The sequence below is a fragment of the Lichenostomus cassidix genome, chromosome 7 (genome assembly GCF_008360975.1).
Source record: "Lichenostomus cassidix isolate B80296 chromosome 7, HeHo_3.0, whole genome shotgun sequence".
NCBI classification, from domain to species: Eukaryota; Metazoa; Chordata; class Aves; order Passeriformes; family Meliphagidae; genus Lichenostomus; species Lichenostomus cassidix.
Genome location: NC_139488.1, coordinates 29034064 through 29058269, shown reverse-complemented (window position 1 = coordinate 29058269; position 24206 = coordinate 29034064). Strand labels below are relative to the sequence as shown.

At 42.7% G+C, this 24206-nt stretch overlaps 1 protein-coding gene across 2 annotated transcripts in view; it reads left to right on the top strand.

Annotated features, from left to right (window-relative positions):
* The window catches only part of ESYT3 (extended synaptotagmin 3), a 39498-nt gene that overhangs the window by 12636 nt on the left and 2656 nt on the right, over window positions 1-24206 (top strand). For both annotated transcript variants that reach the window (XM_085067018.1, XM_085067017.1), the window contains exons 2-20: window positions 1224-1265; window positions 2148-2282; window positions 2753-2829; window positions 8288-8354; window positions 8946-9035; window positions 10079-10134; window positions 12628-12748; window positions 13726-13899; window positions 14431-14513; window positions 14921-14969; window positions 15608-15697; window positions 16558-16620; window positions 16715-16783; window positions 18001-18066; window positions 19190-19276; window positions 20084-20233; window positions 20766-21202; window positions 22233-22322; window positions 22856-22987. In XM_085067018.1, coding sequence (XP_084923144.1) covers window positions 2184-2282; window positions 2753-2829; window positions 8288-8354; window positions 8946-9035; window positions 10079-10134; window positions 12628-12748; window positions 13726-13899; window positions 14431-14513; window positions 14921-14969; window positions 15608-15697; window positions 16558-16620; window positions 16715-16783; window positions 18001-18066; window positions 19190-19276; window positions 20084-20233; window positions 20766-21202; window positions 22233-22322; window positions 22856-22987 — 2000 coding nt within the window. In that variant the 5' untranslated portion in view covers window positions 1224-1265; window positions 2148-2183. The remainder of the gene's footprint in view (window positions 1-1223; window positions 1266-2147; window positions 2283-2752; window positions 2830-8287; window positions 8355-8945; window positions 9036-10078; window positions 10135-12627; window positions 12749-13725; window positions 13900-14430; window positions 14514-14920; window positions 14970-15607; window positions 15698-16557; window positions 16621-16714; window positions 16784-18000; window positions 18067-19189; window positions 19277-20083; window positions 20234-20765; window positions 21203-22232; window positions 22323-22855; window positions 22988-24206) is intronic.

Below are 24206 nucleotides of genomic sequence, written 5' to 3'. Positions count from 1 at the left end.
TTGGGGTTTTTAATGAGATCATTTGAACCATTATTTGAGCAAGGAAAATGGGCTCTTCAGTCATACATGAAGCTGTACTAAAAGGCTGCTCTCTGTTCCATCCAAACATCTCTGAGCTCCTCTCTGAAAGCTGCTGAATTCAACAGCAAGCCTTTGCCTGAAGAGTGTAATTCACAGCTCTTGTAAGAGGAAGTATTGTCCTACCCAATTACTATTATCCGGCTAGATGATAGTCAGATTCCCTTTATATTCAGGTGCTCTTGCAGAGCTGAGCAGGGCCCAAATGTCTATTCTGAGAAGCTGCTGCACTGTCCTTCCCTTCTGCCATAACTTGCTACCAGCTTGTAACATCAGCTGCAAATACCATATCCGTAAGACTTTAACATGTGATTGTAGTAAGGTGACTGTAGCTCTTCACTCAGCAGCATCTTGCTGGGGTCTGAGGGATCAGTTACTTGAGAGTGGTCTCATACCCAGATGTCCTGATGGTGATTAAGCAAGTCATCATTTCAGGGAGTGGGAAGGATTTTGTAATGGACATACCCGCTTCTTGTTGGCATTTGGTGTGTCTAACTTGAAAACACTATGTATAAGTGACCATTTCATTTTACTTTGTCTTTGCATCTTAAAAATCTCTGAGAGGTTAAAACACTGGACTGTTACACATGATAGTGTATGCTAATGGGCTTGAAGTCTTACAGTGCTTCTTTCCCCTGAAGCCATTGGCACCGTGTTGGTATTAGTGGAGAAATGCTGCCACAACCAATAAATTGAGTTTCCCAAGCAGGCTCTTGTTTTCCAGAGTGTGGTGTCCTGGTTGAGGTGAGCAAGTACAGGAAACAGGTGCTGCACAGCTCATGATCTTAAAGGGAAGTCAGTTCTCGTGGCTTCCCAAGGCGTGACAAAGAGAAGGATGAGAAATCTAATGCTGCTTTACATCACGAACAGGATGTGACACTTGCTTTAATCATGTAAATGTGCCCAGAGGCGTACTGATACATCAGTACATGTGGGTTCTTTTGCCTTTTACTATTCTTTACTGGCTTATTTTCATTTTACAATTTTTCAAGGAGTTAGTAAATTATAAAGGATGTATGTATGAAGGCAGAGGGATCTCAGCTTACTCTAACAGTTGTTCCACACTCCATGGTATCTTTTGCATGTATTGCAATGTGCCCAAGCAGATGGCACGTGGCACTCACTTTATTTTTCTTTGCATCCAGGTTCACTTCCCTGATGTTGAACGAGTGGAGTGGCTGAACAAGGTGAGGAGCTCTGAACTCCAGTTGGTGAGGTCACCTGCTCTGAGCTGCATCCCTCCCATCCAAACTCTGTGGGACAAGTCTGAGAAAGTTATCAAATTACTACAGTGTAGCTCAATTGTATCAGTGTCTGTACTGGAGTCACTAGAGTGTGGAGTTGCCAATGAGGTTGAGAGCCAATGTGAGCCTGGTTGATAAAAATTTGATAAATTTAACACTTCATTCTGAGACTAAAAAGAAAAAGCAAGTGTTTGTGGGTATATATGGATACATATGTGTGTATGTTATTATTATTTTATTATTATTATTATTATTATTATTATTATTATTATTATTATTATTATTTTAGCAAACCTAGTGGTATGTCCTCTTACCAGGTAGGTTTCCAGGGAGCACTGAGGCAAATGCTCCTATCAGCAGGTGTAGACAACCTCTCAAAGCAGAACAGCCAAACTTGCAAATTAGCATCCAGTAACTATCCTTTTTTTGGGGGGGTTTTTTAGCAAAGTTTCTTTTTGTTATAAAAGCTCATCTCAATGCTCTTTAAATAAATCTAACTCCAGGGAACTTTGTGGCACTTTAGAGTAATTAGGGTCTATTGTGCTTTAGAAATTTAACCCTGGGCTTTGTTGGCTTCTGTGGTTGAAGCAGTCAATAGACTCCATGGTGCTGAAAACTCACCCTTCAGTTCCTGAAGCAAATTCCAGTTCTGAGCAACTGAGATGGATTCTTCCATGAGGATGACTTAAGTGCACAAAATTGACTTGGTATTTTAAAAGGACAGATATTAATAGCCAGGGTTCTGTAATGGGTGTGTCTGTTTCTCAACAAAATGTGTCTTACTCAAAGAATCTTCAGTGTGTTCCTGCTTTTGCCATTCTTTAGGTCCTTGTGCAGGCTTGGCCATACTTCGGAACAATAATGGAAAAAACATTTAAAGAAGTTCTTGAACCAAAAATCAGAGCAAAGAGTGTCCACCTGAAAACATGCACCTTTACCAAGATCCACTTTGGCGAGAAGGTAGTGAGAATCCTTTGTACTACTTGTGGTTCACTCTTTTATGAAGTTCAGGTGCAAAGGGAGTCAGATGTTCAGCTCTTTAATAGCTTTGCTCCCTCCTCATGTTGACTTGAGCATCTTCACCATGAAGGAAGGGTCCTACAGGAGAGACACACATCTCTTCCCACTTGCTGTCAGTATCCTGGGACTGGAGATAGAAAAAAGGGCCATATCCATATTTGTTTCTGTTGTACACTTGCAAAAGGAGTTTTTAGTGCTTTCTAGGCTTGCAAGTTGGGCTATTTGCAACCAGCCCCTGTATTTGAGGACTGCCAAAGCTGTTCTGTCTTTAAAGGAAAAAAAACTGGTGTGGTTTACTCACATTTTACATGCAATTTTGTACTCAAATTGATCAAAGTGAGTAGGACTTTTCACTTGGGCTTAGCTTGATAGATATTGACTATGTTGTACCTTGTTTGTCTATATTTCAGTGCCCTAGAATCAATGGAATAAAAGCCTACACCAAAGAAATTGATAGAAGACAAGTTACCCTAGACCTGCAGATATGGTAACGTTGCATCATTGATTATGTTGATGGTTCTTAACTTACTGCCTGTATATGTGTCATGCTGAACTGGACAAGGTCCACTAAGATGAGCCTAGAATGATATGAGATAATGTGTCCCCCAGCTGGATGTCCTCCATGCTTACAGAAGTGAAATGTGCATCAGCCTCTAAGTCAGAAAGCACCTGCACAGGTCTAGGTGTTACATACTGTGTCTCATCATGGCTGCCATGGGTATAGGAATGTGTCCCTTGGCTTTGCCACTGATGGCAGTGAGAACCCAAGTTTTGGAACTGTGTTTTCTGTTCTCAGGAAAGCTCTCAGCTATGGAGGTGCTCAGTCTGTCTTGCCCACTATGGTTTCTCATTAGTCCAACCTCTCCAGTTCTTCCAGAACTACTTGCACTATTTATTAATTCCTTCCTCTAGATTAATCCTCTGTTTTAGTCACCATTTGTTCTATCTGCCATCCAACACATTTGCTTTTTTGATTACAGCTGTTATCTGAGCAAAAAACTGCCTCTAGCTCTATGAACAGCAACAACAACAAAATTAGATAAAACATTTAATATCTTCCAGGCTGTTTTGAATGAGCTTGTATGTTTTGTTAACATCAGAGCCATTGCAGAGCTAAACTTTCTCCTGGTTTAGCCCTGAAGAATGGAATTACTGTGGGAATTACCACTTGCATGCTGCTGTAGCTCTGTAAGTTTAGTGGGTGACTGAGCTGCCTAATTTAAATGGCTTTTTGTGGTAGTGCCAGGGACTGGACTGTCTTGGCAGCAGCACACAGCTCTTCAGAACTGTGCCTGCTGCTTAATGTGGCAATGGCATGGCAGCATCCCCAGCCCTGGCACCATTGCTCCCTGTAAAGTGACATCCTTGATTTTCAGTTGGGTGTTTTAGAGCCATTGGCAAAGTGCTCTTTATAATAGCCAGGTCAGTGTTAGGGCCTTTGGCAAACCATTTGTGATTTCCACATTGAGACTTGAGAGATCTGATGCCTTTTCAGCTTTGCACAAGGTTGCTGCTGTTCTCTGCTGAACTCTTTCTGCAGGCTGCTTCTCCCACATACTCATTTTCACTGTAACAATCCTCTGCAGAGGGATTTCCCCACCTCCGCATTCCTGTCCCTCTGGCAGATCCATCAACATCTCTAAACTGCCCAACATCTCCAAACAGCACTTCTGTTCCTCATGCTGATGATAACCTAACCCAAACTGATGTAATCTGATAATCTCAATATTTTCTGTATTCATGCAGGAGTGTGCAGTCTGCCTCGCCTCTCTGGTGGGGGTCTCTTCTCCAGAGCTGCATTAAGGCCTCAACTTCACTTGTGTTTAGATGTTAACATCAGTTTCTATAACAGAGCTGTGTTGTGCATCCTGCAGTGTCTGCAGGAGATTGTGTGTTGCTTTCAGGAACAGGGGGAGGCAAATCTATGAGCAATTGTTTACCTGCCTTAATCTAGATTACCAATAGACCTGCTTCTTCTGCTTCTTAGACAAGATTGAGCTGAGCTGCCACAGTGTGAGGTTGCCCTTCTCTCTACCTCTTGGTCACTGTGCTGGTGAGGTTCAAATGATGGATCTGTTTACAGGGCTGTGTGCTGGCATCACAGCACTGGAGAAGAGAGTGGTGTGCTGTGGGTGCCTGTGGGGTGCACTCTGCATTGTTGGCACCACAGAGACTGACCTTCCTCTCTTGGATAGGCTTCAGCAAAGCAGATCTGTATTGCAGTGGACATGAAAGGGTTAAGCCATCTGCGTGTTATAAACATTATTTCGTTGCCTTGCTGCTTGCTAGCTGTAATTTTGTGGGAGTTCCCTCACTGGTGAACCCACCTGGGTGTGATCTGTTGGCTAGGTCACCACTGACCAGGGCAGCTGCAGCCGGGAAGGCTGAGCAGCCACTTCACACAGGGTGCTGTTATCCTGGTGTTCTGGAATCCTGCCTTGGCAGCAGCTCTGCCCCACTCCAGTGCTGTTACCCATTGTGTTAAGCAAGGTCTGGCATCCAGATATCTTGGTTTGCTCTGTAAATGCTTCTTGCTTTCAGTATCACAATAGTACAGGAGAACAGGTGGTTTTTTCTTCCAGTTTTATCAAGGAGCTAACTCGTTGATGAAGCCCAGAGTCTTTCATTTGACACGGAGAAAATACAGGAAGAGGGTAGGAATAGAAAAAACCTTTTCTTCTTACCCTTTCTTTGTGGTCTGTATGGAACCATTTATGTAGTTTTATTAGCCACTCATAGACATGTGATCCATGAAGGGCTTTGTTTCACCTGTGCTCCTGATGTCACCAACATGATGCTGTGATTCAGTTCTGTGCCATGAGAAGAGGAGTTTCCTTTCCTCTGTGGTAAAATTGCATCCTTTGCTTGGGAAGTGTGAAAAATAGCACTTAGATGTCCCTTATTTGTATGACCTGTAGTTGTCAGCAGAGTCAGGGATGCAGGAGATCTGGTATTGCATGAAGTTACCAAGAGAACTTGAAAAGCTGCTTTAATGAAATCTGTTAACAACAATTTACATGGCTGTAGCAGCAGAGAATTGGGCATGGTTATGTAGAGCACTGTCTTATTACAGTCTTGACTGTCACATGCAAAAGGACTAAATATGCCATTTTTCCAAACGGGAATTGTCCGAGTGCAGCCACTTGACTTCCTACAGCTGCTTGCCTTTCCACTAAATTTACAGCTACCTGAGCTGCTGCATAGCCATATAATCATAGGCTATAATAATCAGAGTTTCCAAGTATTTGAAGGCACTATTACCTCCCTGACAAACACCTTGCAATCCAATTTCATTCCATTTCATTAATATAATTTAGTATTCAGTGGCATTTTTCATTGGAAATGTTCTGAATTCTATTTTGCATGATCTTCTGTGGCATTTACAGTACATGAGATGCCATAGAAGACTAATGTAATAATTGACATGTATAAAAATTCATCAATTACAATTTACTCTTAGAAGAGAATCTCTGACTTCCTGTCAAGTTTTCAAAGCTGGAAAGATAGTCTCTGTCTGATGAAAGAAGTCAAAAGAAACGTGCAACGATACTTTGAGCTTTAGTGGAGTTTGGGATAACGAAGTTTGTAAGATCCTAGAAGAAACTAAAAGCATTTTGGAAACTGGTCAGTCTTGAGCAAAAAGGGATGCCTGGCCCGGGAAGAGAGAGGGGAAAGCAGAGGTGATCTGGCTTTTCTCATACCCTGTGTCTCCTGGTCACATTTTCTTATCTTTCTGATTTGTTTAATTCTGAGTGTTCATCTCCCAAGTCCAAAGGCAGACGAAGCATAGTCTGTGCTACAAAGCACTTGAGAATGTTGGGCCAAAGGGGGCTTTTATCATGGGGGGACATGAGAAAATGGGGCCCATGGGTAGTTATTTTATAGGGGAGCAATTGCCTGGGCCTTTTCTAAAGGGATGTGCAGCCATTCAGGTTAGTAAACTTGTCAGCATGTAGTCTTGTAGAATCACTGCCTTCAGCCAGCGGATTGCCTTTGTATCATACACTCTGGGCCCAGCTTTTACCCAAGGACAGAAGAGAAGCAGATACCTTGTGCAACAGGTGATGTAGGAGAGAAACAGGTGATTCTTCCACCCTTCACAGGTGGGTAAAGCACAGTCCTGTGTAGGGTGGAGGGGCTCAGCCCTCAGGCATTTAAGTGTCAAAGCTTGAGTATGGCTCAGGTGTGCTCTGGGGCAGGACAGCAGAGAGTGCAGCAAGGTTATGCTGAGCAGAAGAGCAGATGGAAGCACCTGGGACTGGAAACGAGGAATAGAGCTAATGAACAAAGAGTGCATTCTTCCTACCAAGCACCCTGGCAGGGGGGTGATGCATGTATGAGGCAGACTTTAGGACAATTAAAGGCTCATGCTCTGATAAGACTTCTCTGACATCTAAATTCTAAAACATATTTGTATGTATTGAAGTGTTACTGGAGGAAAGAGACATCTAGGACCAAGTGGGAAGAGTTTTTGACTGTGTGGAAAGGCAAAAAGGCTGTAAATTGAAATACCACAGCTCTTACTCGTGTTAGACACTTGCAATAGCTGAATTAAATCCTCTTGGATTAATTACTGCAAATTAAGGAACTAATTTTGTCTTCTCATTTAGAATTTTATTGTAACAATGCTCTATTAGCATCCAGTGTAATGAGCTCTAAGATAATGTCAAAATTGTAGAAGCTGACAAACATAAAATAAGTTCAATTATGTCACTAGCTTTTAAGAAAGATCGTGTTAATTTTGGCATGGTTTATGAGGTGAGAAATGAGAATGCTCTAACATTGAAGGCTTTAATCTGTGTGTTATGAGCTCTTAAAATTCGGTTAAGTGACTGTCTGCAAACAAATATACAAAGAACTTTGCTTGCAAAAATGGAGATAAATTCACAGGGTTGCACGTTCTTGGCACATTTTTTAGGGGTGGGAGGGAATCCATCTATGTGCAAATTACAGTGGGAATTTGTGGCAACTGCAGCACTATTTGCCCGTATACATGTAGTCAGAGCAGAACTCCTCTCCTTTTCCTTTGTTTATGGGGTGAAGTTATGCATGCAGGCAGCAAGCACAGCACATTCACTGTGCTGCAGTACATTTACACCCTGCTTTACCTGCAGGGTGTTTGTGTGTCTGCAGCCAAAGCTATTTCTCAGAGGGCTGGAAGGGAACTTGGTAGCTCCCTTCAATTGTTTTCTGCCAGAGGCATCAACAGATCTGCGAGGTTCTGCTCCCTGGGGAGTGGCTATTGGTTTCTGCATAAGGTGGTGTTTGTACTTTAATAAAAGTCTAAGGTGGTTTCCAAATTGCCAGAGTACCGCATTCAGCATTTGCTTTATTTAAAGCCTGATGTTCTCCATGGCAACTCCATGACCAAAATCTGATCTAAGTTGTTGTCTTTGTATTCAGCCTCAAGGAAACCAGATTATTTTTAGTGATCAGTTTGTCCTTCAAGTGGGTTTTTGGGTTGTGGGCAAGGGTGATACAGGGGCTTTCTGGATGTGGCCAAGGTGGGAACCCCATAAGTAATGGCAGGATGGCTCTGCACCAGCTTGGGAGCTGGGTCACCAGGCTGTGGGGTGGGATCAGGCTTTTGGCAGAGAAGGGAACAATAGGGTCTGACCTTGAATTTTGAATGAGCTTCTTGGTCTCCTTCTTGGAGCAAGCTTACCTCAACAAACCACCAGTCTTAAGAACAGAAAAGTAACCTTGAAATACAGATGTTGCTGCGATGTTTTACAGGTACATCAATATCCCAGCTGACTGCAGGATTTCTCTTGTGAAAGATCTGACCTTTGTTCAACTTCCCCTTTTCAGTCACTTGAAAATCCATCTCTGCCTGTGGGATCATGTTGTCAATCCTTAAACTGATTTCATTTATACTCTGTACAGCCCCAGATTTCTCATGGGACTATTGCAAACTCTGGAATAATGTGAGAATTTTCTTTCAGTTACATAGGGGACTGTGAGATTCACATGGATATATCGAAATTTAATCTTGGCGTGAAAGGTGTACAGGTGAGTGCAGTGCTAATGTTGTCTGTTCAAGGCTGTGTGGGGCAGGAGGTAGCACCTCGCAGTGGGGAGGTCATGACACTTAACTGGGAAAACAGCAACTATCAGGCTTGGAATGATTGGATTTATCTCCTTGTTCTTGGCTGGAGAAATTATGCCTTCCATGGAAAGCACTTAAATACCACTTTTAAGCTTCATAGTGTGACTCTTAAACAGGGTCAGTGCTGGAGCATGGAGTACACGTGGGCCATCACCTGCCACTGGAGTTCAAAGGAGCTCAGACTGTTGGTGGAGAGTTTCAGAAGAACCAGGATGTTCATAAACTGATGTAGATTAAACCAACAACCTGTTCTTAGAATGCTGAAAGCTAGTAGACAAATGGCTCCACTGTATGGCAGCATTGCAGAGAGACTCCACAAAGAAAGAAAGCATTGCCTGATATCAGTAGCAATGGTTTGGGGGGAAAAGTTGATTGTTAGTAAATTCTAAATAAAATTACTTGAGGTAGAATTTCTAAAATTATCTCCATCACTGAAAGCTCAAAATTTTGAAGGTGCATCATGAGAGTACTCAGCTTTCCTGTTGTGTTTGCAGTTGTATGGGACATTGCGGGTGATCCTGGAACCTCTCCTGACTGATGCACCTTTTGTTGGAGCAGTGACCTTGTTTTTTATGCAGAAACCGGTGAGTCAGCAATGAGCTGCTCTCTGCAGCCTTCTCGTTCCTTGGTCTTAGTGCTTGGACAGTCTTCAGTGAGTGACACAAGCTGTCCATCACTGGTACCCCACACTGTATGCCTGTGAATGCCTCACAGTTCAGGTACTTAAATAACAAATTCCTGATTGTACAGTGCTCCTCCTGAACTCCAGGAGGATGTGAATTAATTTGCCCTATACTTCTGTAGTAATGCCAAAACAGTTACTTGCTTCACTCTAAGAATGGGAGGACTTTCTTATGGTGGCAGCACAGGACCTGTTTCTGCAAGGTTTCTGGCTGGTGGATCTTCCCATTCATACATTTTAAATGTAGTCAGTTTGGAGATCATTCAGGCATGGTTGCCTTTTGAGAGCTTGCCTGTTTAAGGTGGTGTGCCTTGTACTGAATTGTGGTTTCATAAAATATGAGAAACCTTCTAGTCTTGTAAGAACCAGTTATCTTACAGCACACAGCTTTGCTTGTGGTTTATGCTCTGCTTGACTTCATGAAAGTCATACCTTTTTGATCTTGAATGAGGTGTTTTGGTGTTTAGATGTAGCAGCATTATTTTAGCACATGAAAAAACCCTCTTTTTGTTTATTGTACGAGTAGGAATACAGACTCCTGAAATCTGGTGGTATTTGTAAATCCCCCTGCCTTGAGGGCATAGGCTAATCCCTAAGTGAAAGGATTAGAAAACAACTTCAAAGTCTCACTAGAGTTGTTGAATTTCATTCATGACCCCAGGGCATCTGCCAGTGGCCACTGCTAAGGGCTGAATGCTGTCTTTCCTTCTGCTTGCAGGTTAAGTCCCAGTGATACCCTCATTTCAGGATGACAGATAAAATAGATAAGGGAATTGATACCAGCTGTTGGTTCTAATATACAAATGCAGTCAATTGGTGGTGCAGATTTTCCTTTCTTTAAACAGCTGGCTTTGGTGTAGAAGCATTTCCCATTTTAATTCTACATTTATTTTGAAATAAATTTTAATAGACCTCTATAATATTTTCTCCCTGATCTTGTTGTAGCATTTGGAAATCAACTGGGCAGGCATGAGCAACCTCCTGGATGTCCCAGGGATTAAGTGAGTGTCTACTTTTCTTTACTTAATTCTCCTCTGAAAAGTCTTTGGAAGTTGGGATTTGGTTCTTCAGTAACCATCAAAGCTGTTGTTGAGAGCATTGTGTGCAAGGTGTTGTGCTGATGTTCATCCCATCCTATCTAGCTGTGGCAAAACCTGAGAAGGGTTGTTTTTACTTTCTGTCAAAACTGTTTCAATTGCTTCATTGCATTTGGGATGGAAATAGTAAACTCCCCAAGTGACAGTGACTTACACTAAAAAAATACTTAAACTAAAAACCAAACCCTTCTGTTTTCCATGTGCCAGTTATTTGCAGAGGTAGATGAGGTAGATGCAGACTGGTAGTCTGTGCTTATTTTTATTTACATCAAAGTGAAAAAAAGGCAAGGTATCACAGAGTTACAGTCCCTCTGACAAATTCAAGTACAGTCCATGATAAAGAGAATGCACCAGATTTATAAAGAAAAAAGTTCTTTCCTTTCTATGTAATCTGCTCACCTTTTAAGTGTAGCTCTTCTCCAGTGCCTCTTGGGTTGGTATTGAGTACATAAAACTTGCAAAGCAAGGATGAAAATTTTAGTGGGTTTCAGTACTGTAAGTTTCAAACTGTTTCACCAGATTGGGGATTCACTTTGTCCTTAGGGTAAGGAGAAAGTTCTGTTACACAAGAGGAAAGTATATTGGGTTACTCAGCCATTGCCTTTCTCCCTTTCAGTGCAAATGCACTTCTGTTCCCCTGCAGCTCATGGTTTGCAGACTCATAGCAAATGTCTGGCTACTTTAGATGCCAGTTCATGCATTAAAGGGCCTCGGAAGACTTTTGATGTTGAGTGAGGGGAAGCTTTCTTTTTCTCTTAATTTGAGGCCTGAGTGGCCTTTTGCCCTGAAGTTTGGCCTGAGAGCTCCAGTTTTTATCAGAGGAATTAATCTGCTCTTTTCTAACTTGGTTTCCCTAATCCTTGCAGGGAGAAGGCATGTAGGTGTTGCAGTCTACAGCCTCTCATATAATTAAGTGCAAATTTGGTGTCCTAAATTTTTACTCCCTGGTTCTCCCACAGGGATTTGCACTCGGAAACCTTTGCTTGCTCCTCAGCAGTGCAATGAAAGCTGGGAGCAAAACATGCCTGACCATGAATGGGCTGAAGTACAGGTTGAACAAGAGCCCTCCCTGTCGAATGAATTGGGCTCACTTAAGACAGCAAAGAAACTGGATGCAGTCATCTGTCCTCACATACAAACTGTGTTTAGTTGGGCGTACCCTGAGACTTGAGAGAAGGATTGATTCTGTGACATTCCTGTTGGGTTTTTTTCAGGAAAGCCAGGAGCCCCTGACCAAGCTTCCTACTTTAACATTTGGAGTGTAAGACTTTCCTTATACTCTTTATGTGTGAATCCAGCTTCCTCTGTGAATTAGGACAATTTTGATACACAGTTTTTCCCTTAAGAGCAGTAGATTTATTAAGAGGATGAGTCAGATACTTGGTGCTCTTGTGTTTTCCTCTTAGTATTGTCTTTTGCTCATGCCAGGTTGTAGTGGTGTGTTGAAATCCTCTCATTAATTACCTGGGAGTACTGGACATCTGTGATGGCCATGTACTTCTTGTACCTGCCATACAAAAAGAGCAATTGTAAAGAAAAGATTTAAACTGAATAGCTAAAAATGTGCAAGTTGTAATTAGGCTGGAAAGTTCCCTGAACTTCAGGACAGACAGGATCCTCAATTCAGCCAGTGTGGTCTCCAGTTACTCCAAATGAGATTTTACTTAGTGCAAAATCTGCCAAGATACAGAACCTCATCTGAGAAATGAGCTTGGCTTTTTTAAATTTTTGAATGTGTCTGTCTTCTCCTTCCATTTTACAATAGGGTCTCAGCACGTGGCCAAGAATAGACAGCAGTGTGTGCTGAGGCCATTTTCAAGTCTAAAAATTAGCTACCTTGAGGCCTTGAGCCCCTTCTGAAATGCTGAAACTTCCTGATTCCCTTCTCCCCTTGTCCATGTCTGGTGTTGGCATTCCCAAGGAAACCCAGAAGGCACATAAGTTTGACTTGTTTGCCTGTGTGCATGAAGATTTCACACAGCTTGAGCTCTCATTCGTCGTTTACAACCAAATTCACACCCTGCAATAGGGATGCTCCATATTGTAAACCTGCATCACTAAATTGAAGTTGAATGGCCACTCTGCAGCTCTTTCATAGCATCATATGAGCTGGAAAAATCCTTTATAGATCATCAAGTCCAACCATTAACCTAAAACTGCCAAGCCCATCACTAAACTATGTGCCTAAGCACTTTTACAGGTCTTTTAAATGCTTCCAGTGATGGTGACTCAACCATTTCCCTGGATGGCCTGTTCTAATGCTTGACAATGCTTTGGGGGAAGATAGATGGTATTGGTATCACTCACTTTGTAGTGCCCATTTCTGTCTCTTATTTTTTCATTCTGAGCTGTGACTGATCAGTAAAGATTGAGGTTGCCTTTTTCCCCCACCTGCAGTGTAATGTCAGACTCACTAATTCAAGACTTCATTGCTTCACGACTGGTTCTACCAAACAGGATCACAGTGCCTCTGAAAAAGAATATGAACATTGCCCATTTGAGGTTCCCTGTCCCCCAGGTGAGTTGTTTTTTCAGTGACATAGTGTTTGTCTACCTGAGTGTGCAGTTGCCACGATGTGGATGCCTCCAAGCTTAGTGTCTTTAGAGCATCAGCTCTTTCAACCTGAACTGTGGGCTTTCTGTAGGTAATATTTCAGAAGTATAAAAGCATTATTGGATAGTTCATCATTTGGGAGAGGGGAAACATGGACTCTGGGAGTTCCTACCCTCTCTTCATGGCATAAGGAGTCTGTACTCTGAGCTCATTTACCAGTTAGACCTTTAGTCTGTAACTGCAGATCTGTGGTATATGCAAATGGGAGGATAAATACATAAGCAGTGAGTGTCAGGATATTTAATATTTTTACTAATGCTGTGAAGGGATGTAAATAGGGAACTTGGAGGGTAACATCTCTTTGCTAATGAAAAAAAATGGAAAAAAACACCAACAAACAAATCTCCTAAATACTCCACGTATTCAGGTCTTCAATCTTCATCCACCAAATACATAGTACACTTCCTAATGAGTATAAATATAAATGAGTGACAAAGGTACTCTCCCTGTTGCAAACTTGCATCGCTAAATTGAAGTGGAATGGCTCTGGTGCAATAAAATAAGAACCTGCCAATGAGTGCTTAGTTCCTCCTTCAGTCAGTGGGAGTTGATCTTTACACTTGATTTGACTGTGGCTGTAATGCTGTGTGCATATGTACGTTTCTGATTTAAAAATAAATTGAATATTATTTCCTACACTGTTACATAGATTAAATTGTGCATCTGTTTAAGGGGGCTTTTTTCCCCCTTCTAGGTGAATGGTGGAAAAAGTGTTTTATTACAGCTGTCATTGGAAATGTACTGCATCAAACTACATGTTTTTGCAGAACTGTCATGGTGACTACCCTTGCTGCCTGAAATAAAGAGTTTTAGGAGGCAGCATATTATAATTATCCAAAGATTGCATTTTCATGACCAATTCTGTATCTCATTTTATCCAGGGAGTAATAAGGGTTCATCTGTTAGAAGCTGAAAACCTTGTCCAGAAAGACAATTTCCTTGGTGCCATCAGGGGGAAGTCTGACCCATATGCTCTCCTCCGTGTTGGCACCACACAGTATCGGAGCAAGACAGTTTCCCGAGATCTTAATCCCATTTGGAACGAGACATTTGAGGTACTGAACCTTTTGATCTTTCCATCTGTAGGATACACAGCCATTTACATCCCTGTGCTTGGAGGACCTTCTCTTAGCTGACTGCACTGGGTCAAGTGGACTTCCTTGTTGCTTGGTTGAGGCATTTCTGTCCCTTAACAAAGTTCAAATTTACATTGTAAACTTGAAATGCCATTCAGGTTTATCTGATTTGCATGTGTGGGTTTTTGGAGGAGGTGCAAAGCACTGCTCTAAATATCAATCAGTGCATCAGGCTGTGCAGCTGTAGGCTGCTCTAGCATTGGTTCCTCTCTGCTTATTAGGGATACCAGTTTGAGGGGTTTAACTTGTCGTTCAAAACCAAGCAAACTGAATGTGAAATATTTTCACCTGTAATCAATTGTGTTTGCTATGCAATTAGCCACGAAAGAGCAGGAAATGTCCTTAGTGTGTTAGACAGCTGTCAACTGTCATGTTCTTGTCCACAGCCTGAGCCTGAATTTGTATATGTGAATGCTTTTTATTTTTAATCAATACCACTTTCTCCTCCAGTTTGTTGTTCATGAAGTGCCTGGTCAGGACTTAGAAGTGGATTTGTATGATGAAGATCCAGATAAAGATGATTTTATGGGCAGGTAAATTAGCACAACCTTTAATCAGGGTCTAGTAGCCTCTGCTGTGGGACGCCTGTATTATTCATACAGGAAATTTAATACTGTTGGAAATTATTCCCTTTGCCCAGATATTGAAACCAAGTAATTAGTTGCTAGTGCATCTAATGTTGAACGAGGTTACACTCCTGTAGGGAATCCTGGGAAGCCACTAGAAGTGATAGTTACCACAAGACTTGAGATTTACTTCAAGTTTATTTTGGTTTTGGAAGTATTCAAAGGGGGAGACCTCAGAAGTGTGTGTTCCTGCACACATGTACCCAGGTGATGTGGAGAAGCTGCTATTTGGAACAGACTTGAGAGTGGGCTTTTTTGGTGGATTATGCTGTATGCCTCAATAGACATTGAAATATCTGCTTTTTGCCTTTCAGCTTGCTCATAGGCCTAGTGGATGTAATGAATGACAGAACTGTTGATGAGGTAAAGATCAGAGCTGATCTCTAAATGTGGCTGGTGGTGTATGCCTACATGCACTCACTTGTGCTGCCCCTCTGCTACTATGGTGTTTCTTTGTGCTTAAAGCTTCCTTGCACACTTGTGCTGTAGTATTTTCACAAAAAGATAATACTAACGTAGCCACTACAATAATTTTTACCACCGGGCTGGTAGCCCCGGAGAGCCCTGAGGTTACACTGGGCCAGCAGTGGGGTATCTTCTGTTGATGCCTCATGTCCTGTATGTACCAATTGTTTTGTACAAGGCTGAAGATAAAGTTTGGTGAAGCAGCCTGACTGCTGAGGGAAGAAATTATCTGATCTAACTGTGGTTCATCCTGCAACCCAGCACTCTACAAACAATGCCAGGGTGCCTGTCTTGTGCTGCTGCTGCTTGGAAATATCCTCATGCTTTGCCTGTTTATGGGTGTCTTATTTTAATTTTCTTCCGCCTTGTACCTAATTAGATGGATGTGCTACAATCTATGTGTCAAAAATGCAAGCTAAGGTGCTCAGAGTAAAATTCATGTTGTCTGTTGTGTATAAGTCTGAGAGTCTGCAACACATATATAAAAACTACTCTGCCTCTCAGTTCTCAATTTGCTCTTTGTTGTCTCCATTTAGTGGTTTCCCTTAAGTAAGACAACAAGTGGACACTTGCATTTAAAACTGGAGTGGCTTTCACTAGTAAACGACCAAGAAAAGCTGCATGAGGTGAGTATATTTGCTTAAAGGGTTCAGGTACTCTGATCCCTGTCCAGTGATCAACAAAGGAGTGTGTAAAATTAGAAACCCCAGGCAAACTCATGGGAGTTTATTTTTGTCTGGCAGAGTTTTGATGTGATTCCCTCCCTGCTGCTCCTGCAGAGGAAGGGCTTTTGCTTGCCCCAGGTCTCTTACTAATTCAGGAGTAACTCAAATCTGGCAGCTCTTTTTGCTTGAATTAGCTAACCACTGTTTGACTCACTGCAAAGTGGCCTCTCAGAGTTCTTTTCCTTGACAATTTTTCTCATCCCTCTTCATCCTGGATTTGTGTAGGACCCCACACCCCTGAAATAACCTGTACTAGTCATAAGCAAATACTCAGCACTGGTGGTTGGTAGGGCCATGTTTCCAAATGGTGTGTTGTTAGTCCAGCAAAATTGCTTAGATAAAGCCCTTCTCCCAAAGAGGCTGTTCCTGTATAATCAAACAAAACCATTGGAGTTCCACTGAAGTGAATAAAATTGTTTCCAGGCTTTGTTCTGCTGACACTGGATTCATGTTGATGTATTTGGCTGAGCATGTTTTAAGTGTCTTGCTGCACTGGGGAACCCAACCAGTTCTGCACTGAAAGATTGACAAACATTAAAGGCAATGAATTGAAAAGAGTTACGTATCTTCTTATAAATGTTTACAACTATCATGCTGTATTGGCTTGTACTCCTCTAAATTGCAAGTTTTAGGAGAAAGGCAGAGAGCTGCTTGACCTTCAGAAGCTGCCGTTGGAATTTTGTTGTGTTTTGCATTGTCCTTGGTGGGTGATCATGACTACTTTGTGTTTTGTTTTGTTTTATCTTTCCCTGCTTTTGCAGGATAAGAAGGGTCTGTCTACAGCAATTCTGATTGTCTACTTGGACAGTGCCTTTAACCTTCCTGTAAGTACAAACCCCATGCAGCAGCCTTCACTCCTAACCTCCTTTTTTTTAAGACCACAAATTAATTGTTTTAAATACTCTTTTGCTAATTCAGAAAAACCATTTCGAGTATTCAAATGGTGACTGTGGAGCAAAGAAGATCAAAAATAACAAGTACCTCAAGGTAAAAATTATATTCTTCTCCCATGCCTGCAAAATAACATTCTGGATTATGTGGTATCATAGGAACTGAAACTGGCTGTGGTTAAAATGAAATAACCTCTCCACTGCTGGAATCTAAGTGACCAGGGGTTCAAAACAGTGATTCACCCCAGTGAAAGTCTAGTAGGTCCAAGTGGGAATGCAACACAGAAATGTTTGATTGTGTGTGTGGTTGTGTTTACTTTCTTCTTTATGCTTTGGACAGAGAGTCTCCAGACATCAGACTAAGTCATGATATCCTTGCTGCTGCTGCTGCTCTTTCTTCCCATGCTGAGCTGTTCCTGCTTGACAGTGGGGTGGGAGGAATGTGCTTGTCTGTGGTAATTTTTCTGTCTGATGGAGACCTGACCACCAGATTTCCCCCCCCTTGGTTTTAGAGGGATTCAGAAGCCTCTCTGTCATTCATACTTTCTCTCTCATAGCTTGTGTTTATTTTTCCCCCAAATACTGTGTTTTGCTACTGTGATGTAAATGGCAAGAGTATTGAACAATGTCTTTCTCCCATTTTTCTTGCATGAGCTACACACAGCTCTGAGCTATGGAGAAAACTTCCCATTATCTCAAAGTAGCTCCTCTCCTAAATACCATATTTGCAATTTAGATGAGTTACCAGCACTGTGGTACACATACCATTCAATAATCCTTAATTCTGGACCTCATTGTGTGTACTTTGTATGTAGTGTTGTGCCAAAACCAGATCCTCAGCCTTAACTTCTATAGCATTAGTTCAAAGAGGTGCAAGAAGTTCAGTATTGTTGCTTCTGGACAGGAATTGTTATTTGATGCCAAAGACTCACTTCCAGCTGCTTTAGAGCAAGTCCTGAGCCTTGGGAACCAATTCTGAGAGTCTTGATTCATTCAGGAATGATCAAGGTTTCCCACTAAGCCTTCAGCTCTCCTCTCTGTTTCCTCCCAGCTTCTGAGAAATTTTTAACTGCTCACCTGTTGAAATCTAAATACATAAAACTTTGGTTTAAATGTGTACCCTTGATGTAAGACTGTGCTGTGTTATGGCTGGAGACTTTCCTGTGTACTACACTCCTCAGATGTCCCACATCCAGAAAATATTGTCAGCTTTCCAGCAACTTACTTCGAGTAGTGGTTTGATATTGCTTCCTGGAAACTATCAATTTCTCAATGCTTTTTTCTGCCTTCTTCTTTCCTTGTATTAAATGACAGAAGATGGAGCGAGATCCTTCCTCCTTCGTCCTGCTCACAGTTGGGAATAAGACTCAAAAGAGTAAGGTGAGGTTGTTTAATTCTTCTGCTTTCCTTAGATCATTTCCATCTTATGAGTGACTGTATCGAAGTAGCCCCCCGGTTTCCCAAAGCAGGGTGTCATTTGCATCAGTCTGGCCTCTATTCCTTCTTCAGAGTCTTTCCTGGCTCTTGTGTATCATAGGTTTTTTGTTTGGGATTTTTTGGTTTTTTACCTGGACATGATGTATCTGGTTCTCCTCCGCTTCCCTTTCAGTTCATTTTTTGTTATTTAAAACTTACTATTGCCTCATGAGTATGAGCAACAGCTGAGCTGTGCCCTCCCAGTAGCTGTCATGTTCACTGTCCTGCAGCTGGATGTGGATGAGAGCAGCCCTTTGCTCTTTTGAACACCCAACAAATAGGAATGAATCGTGTTATTGGTTACACATGAGCATATAGGACTGGCTATATGGACCTGGACCTACTTTCCTTTGTTCCTTCCACCTGCTCCACCCAGAAATGGGTTCTGCTTGCATTTTTACGTTTTGTGGCTTCTCTTTTCCCCTACCACATCACCTGCCTCTCCTAAGTTAGGTGAGACTTCCAGGCTTTCCCTTCTCCTTTCCACTTGCTGCCAGCACTCTTGGCCTGGCAGGGACAGCTGGTTTACAGAGCAGCCACAGTCCCCGTGGGTGCTTTCCACGCTCTTTCATCTTTGAAGTGGATGGTGCTGAAGCTGTGCCCTCCTACTCTTCCCACGAGTTCTACACCCCTGAAACTGCCCCTCCAGCTTTCCTGCCCTTCTCTGTCAGCTCGCTGTGGATTTGGCAGCTGGCTCAGGGTGCTGCAGGCTAGAAGCAGTGCTCTGGCTTTCCCTGGGTGGGGAGGTGAGAGGGAGGGAGCAGTGCCTTGCTGCAGGTGAGGCAGGCTGCTGGTTCAGGCTGGTGGGGCCAATTGCAGCTCACCAGACTCGTTCTTTGGCATTTCCACACCCCAAAGAACTTGTTCTGGTTTTGCCAGAGACTTTGTTTCCATATGCCTCTGACCTGGAATTTTCACTCTCTCTGAACAGCTGGGGTGCAGCATCACTGAGGGTCACCTCTCTGGTGATCAGTGTCATGGATTCTTTGCTGCTCACAGATTAAGTTAACATATGTTCTTGTTACAGACCTGCAATTTCAGCAAAGATCCCACGTGGGGCCAGGCTTTTACCTTTTTTGTCCACAGTGCCCATTCCCAGTCACTCCACATTGAGGTGAGAGAAAGCAATTTCCTTTGAAGACCAACTGCACATTCGTAGGAAGAAACTTCTTCTGTGAGCTCAGTGCTGGTTTTTTCTGTGTGGGATTGTCACATACTGGGTTCCTCCTTCTAAAAGGTGGAAGAAACACCTGTTTTTGTTGTTCCACAAACAATTCTGTGTTAGGTGGTGGTGGCATCACTTTTGTTGGTATTCACCTTTGTTCTAGGATCATGTGTGGGATGTTTCTGGCTGCAGAGTGCAAAGGGCATTTCATGTAGTAAAGACATCAATATTTTTCTGTCAGAAATTGCAGCCTTCATAATTCTCAACCAGAGCCCTACTTCTTCACCTCTGTGTTCTTGCTCGTTAAGCAGCCCTGTCTCTCAGTAGCAGGATTGCAGTCACAGCCACTTCTGTGGCTGGTCACTCGGATACAGAATGGAATTGAAATTGGAAGGTTTATTGAGGTTAAATAGGCTAAACAAACTATTACCTAAAACACATGTAAAGATTTAGACCAGTTGCCATCTCAGCTGCTTGGGACATTGTCCCCAAAGCAAGTAAGGAAAATCAAGTAAATCTCAGGGCCTGTTTTTTCTGCCAAAGCTGTTATTTCTCTACATAGTTAGAGATGGGATTTTTAATCCAAATGTACTAACTTGTTACTCCTGAAATAATGGTATCACCTGTTTGGATGTAACCAAAGTAAATAAGCTAATTTTGGTTTCTGTCTGAAATACCTTCTTGCTTTGCTGTTGCCAGTGGTATGCCTCCCAGTTTGCCAGCTAATAAGAACTTTTGTTTCCTTCTGTTCCCCAGATAAAAGACAAGGAGCGGGATAGTGCCCTGGGAACTGCAGTGGTATGTCTCTCCCACTTACTTAAGGACCCAAGCATGACTCTGGATCAGAGATTCCAGCTGGACCATTCCAGTTCAGACAGCTTCATTAAGATGAAACTTGTGTTGCGGGTAGGTTGTTCTTTCCCATATTCACTTAGCTTCCCCTGCGGAAGTATCCAGTTGTAGCCGGGGAAAAGAAAGGAAAGGTGGGTGTGGAGAAAGGCAGCTTTACTTCTCAATTGAGTAGAAAGTAGAAGTGTGACAAGATATTTAAATGCAATTAGGAGTGTATGGTGTTGAGAGATATCCCTGAGGCTTCCTTAAACTTAGTGCAGTGCCATGGCTGAAAATCTTCTCACAGCAATAAAGAGTTGGACTGAGAAAATCTAAGCTGGGGAAATCAGCTCCTAAACAGTGAGAGACACTGATGTTTAGGAGTTGTTTCCTCACCATGCTCTGGATCAGTGCTTAGACACTGCTAAGTACAAACACAGTAGGATGAGAGGAGAGAACACCACAGTGAATCTTAGAGGCCCCTTTCATCTCTCATGGCAGATTCCTGCTGTTACTTTTGTGGTGAAATTTCCTCCTGGGTGGTAATGCTGGCATTCACCCCAGTGCTGTGGGAGCAGCACTCACTGTCTTCCCTTGTGATTTTTAGGCACTGAATGTTGAAGAACCTGATCCACAAAGAGTCAAGGCTGGTGTCAATGCCTCGAAGCAAGGTCCCGTGAGTGTCACGGAGAAGGCTGGAAACCAGCAGAAGTTTGTCTCTCCACCACAAGTCTCAAAAGTACCTCCCATGAGCAAAGACTCTGCAGCACTTGAATCTCTGCCAAAAAAGGACAGTGGAGAAGACCTGGACACTAAAGACAGTTCAGCAGCCCCTGTACCAAGTGAAACTGTGTCTGGCCTTGATGAGGCAGAGGGCAAGCAAAATGCAGAGCATGGCCCACCATCAGCATTGCCCAGCGGAGCAGCAGCTGTGCCCACATTGCCTGTCTTGCAGGAAATGAGGGTGGCACCCAGTGTCACTTCACTGGGATCCCTGCCTTCTTCCTGCTTTGAATTAAGTAGCAGCAATCTGGACATTCATAAGTAGGTGTTCTTCCAGCTAAATTGTTCTTCTTTTGGGAAAGTCTAGGTGATACTGTTGCATAGAGATGAATTCAAGGCTTATAAGTCATTTGGAGTCTTGGATCTCAAGTTACCTTACAAAGAATTGACCTAGGTATTCCAGTCAACAGCAGGGTAAATTACAGGGTGCTGTCAAAGCAGGTATAAAGTAGAAGCATTCACTTCATGGCTTTCCTAAGCCATGCTGCATGTGTTGGCTTTTATACTGTTGAAGAGCCTCTCAACACTCTTGGCTGCCGTAACACTCGTTTAGCAACAGTATATTGGAAGTCTGAACATCCCAATTCTGTAATAACATAAACTCTATGTGTTTATCCAACACATTTCAAGACTGATAATTCTGTGAACAAAATTTTTGTGGATAGGTGTGCTTGTGTGTGTATCCTTCCCACAGTGCTCAGTGTGAGGCTGCTGCCAGGCAGGATGGAGAGGATTAGTCCCTCCCAGGGCACAGAATGGAGCTTGTGGAATCCTTAATGAACAGAAGTTACCAAGATCCACCTCACCTAAGAGAGCATCAGAGTAGTTACAAACCTGAATATCAAACTCAGCTCCAGCTGCAATTTGGTGAATTGGTGACTGGTGAATTCTCTAGCTCTGAACAGGGCTTAATTTATAAACTTTTTTTAAACCATTTTTAAGCAATGTTTTAGATTTTAAGCCACTTTAATAACACGCAGAATGAAATATAAAAAAGGTCCCATTTTGCATATTCAGACATTCTTGAGGGGATGTGTAACATGCTAAGTGGTACTTTGCTCCTCCATTTACAATGAGCCATGTGGAGGCTTTTTTGGCAGTTTGTGTTGTGGGACTGAAATTGTGTACCTGTAGAGAAGGCAGGGATGTGGCTTCTGTGGAACTTATGTGGTCCAGCTGCTTCCTAGATAGCAAACCTTAGGATGCCAGGAAGAAGGATGGTGCCCTGAGAGTTGGTTTTAGTCTGTGTGGGGTGTGTACTGAACAGCTTTGCCTGTGCAATGTCTTGCAGCGGGACTGAGATGCCTCTGGGGGAGATCCAGCTGACAGTGCGTTATGCTTCCATTCGGCAGAGCCTCGTCGTGCTGGTCAATGGCTGCAGGTAATGCTTACAGCTGCTCAAAGAAGGGGAAGAGCTCTCTGAGCTGTGTCAGTCTTCCAGCAAAGCTGGAGTAGAGCCACGTGCAGCAGGAGGTGCATAAACACTGGCTGGCTTTAATCTGTGCAGCCTCTGTGTGCCCAGCTCTGGTCAGTGCCAGCAGCAGCTCAGGGAGAGAGCCCAGTGAGTTGTGATCACTGCAGTAGCGAAACTTTAACTGTGAACCACCCAAAATTTTATCTGAATAGCACTGACAACTGGTGTGAGTCTTGGGGTGTCAGGATATGCATCGTGACAAGGATTGATACCTATGACTGAGTATTTAATTGTTCATTTAGGAACCCCAGTAAATGGCCACATACTCAGGAGTAAGAATTTTAACTAAATATCCTTAAAGTTTTATTTGGTTATGTTCCAACTCCTGAAATGAATGTTTTTGGCCCATGAAGGTTTGGTTGATCTGATTCCAAGAGAGCCAGGGTACTGAAACACACAGTGGGAGAAAGTGTCTTGCTTGTCTGTATTTCTTTTACCAGAAACTTGGTACCCTCTTCCAATCGTGGAGTGGATCCATATGTTCGTATATACCTGCTTCCAGACAGAAGATGGACAAGCAGGAAGAAGACTTCAGTCAAGAAAAAAACTCTGAACCCCCAATATGATGAGAAGTAAGAAAATGTTAATTATGATTATGGCTGGAATAGTTATGATCTCTGTGTAATGAAAAGTGTGCTGCTAAGGACAAATGTGAACATTTGCAGGTTATCTGAAACAAATGGCACTTTGACTGTGATTTACAAGTCCTTGGGGCTGGTCTTGCTCTGCATGTGGTGTTGTCAGTCCTCCTGAAGAAGGGTACACCTTCTTCCCTGCCCCTTTCCTGCCCCCAGGCTGCATTTGCTTCCTTGCAAACTGACATTATCCTACCCATGTTTAACTCCCTGTCACGCAGAGGCAATCTGCCCATTCAGGTACCTCCCAGAGCCTCCTTCTCTGTTCATGCTGCTTTGCCTGATGCTTATCCTGACATCCTTCCAAAAGTCCGAGGCAGAAGTACAGAGCCTTTTGAGACTGGACCACCCTTTGGGCACACTGGTGGATATTGTCATCAAGGCCTGGTGGGAGCAGGGTAAAATGCTGCCACCTCTTTGCTGACTGTCACAGCTCTGCCACTGAAATGGAATGTGTTTTGCATAAACCCAAACACAGTAATGCTTAGAAGTAGAGCTCTTCTGAGAGGTGATTTTAATCCCATAATTAGGGGAAGATACACGAGAAAATATGTGAATATTAGGTGATCCTGGGTGGCTTATATTTTTCCTGTGTAAGTCAGAAATGGGGAAAATATTTAAAAATATTTCTTCTTAGAACTTAAAATGCCAAAGTTGAGGATTTTGCTTATGTCTGTTCTAAGTTACTCCACTGATTTAGTGACATCACAGCAGTTGGGAACAGCATCTCCTTTTCTTCATCCTCAGTACTGACATATCCTGTACATCCTCAATTAAGGATAATGCTTAGCTCCAAAACATGTTACCTGTTTTACAGCTCTGACTTGAGGAAAAGCTATTCAGGTGGGCAGAACTGGAGTGATTTAGCATGGACAAAACTCACTTGACATTAGCCATGTGTGCCAGAGGCTTGAGTCAGAGCCATTAAGAATTTAATTGCCACGGGTTTCAGCCCTTGTCTGTTCTTGGTGTGGTGCAAGGCTGCTCTGTGAACTTGGGGGGTTGGCTCATTAGTATTTCCTCTGAGTAATGAACACTGCATGGAAAACACGCTGATCTTCCATGGAGGGGGAAAATGATGTTCAATGGCATTTCATCATGGATGTATGTCTTCCTCCTTCCCCTTGGCACGGTGGATAGTCTGGGCATAGTGTTG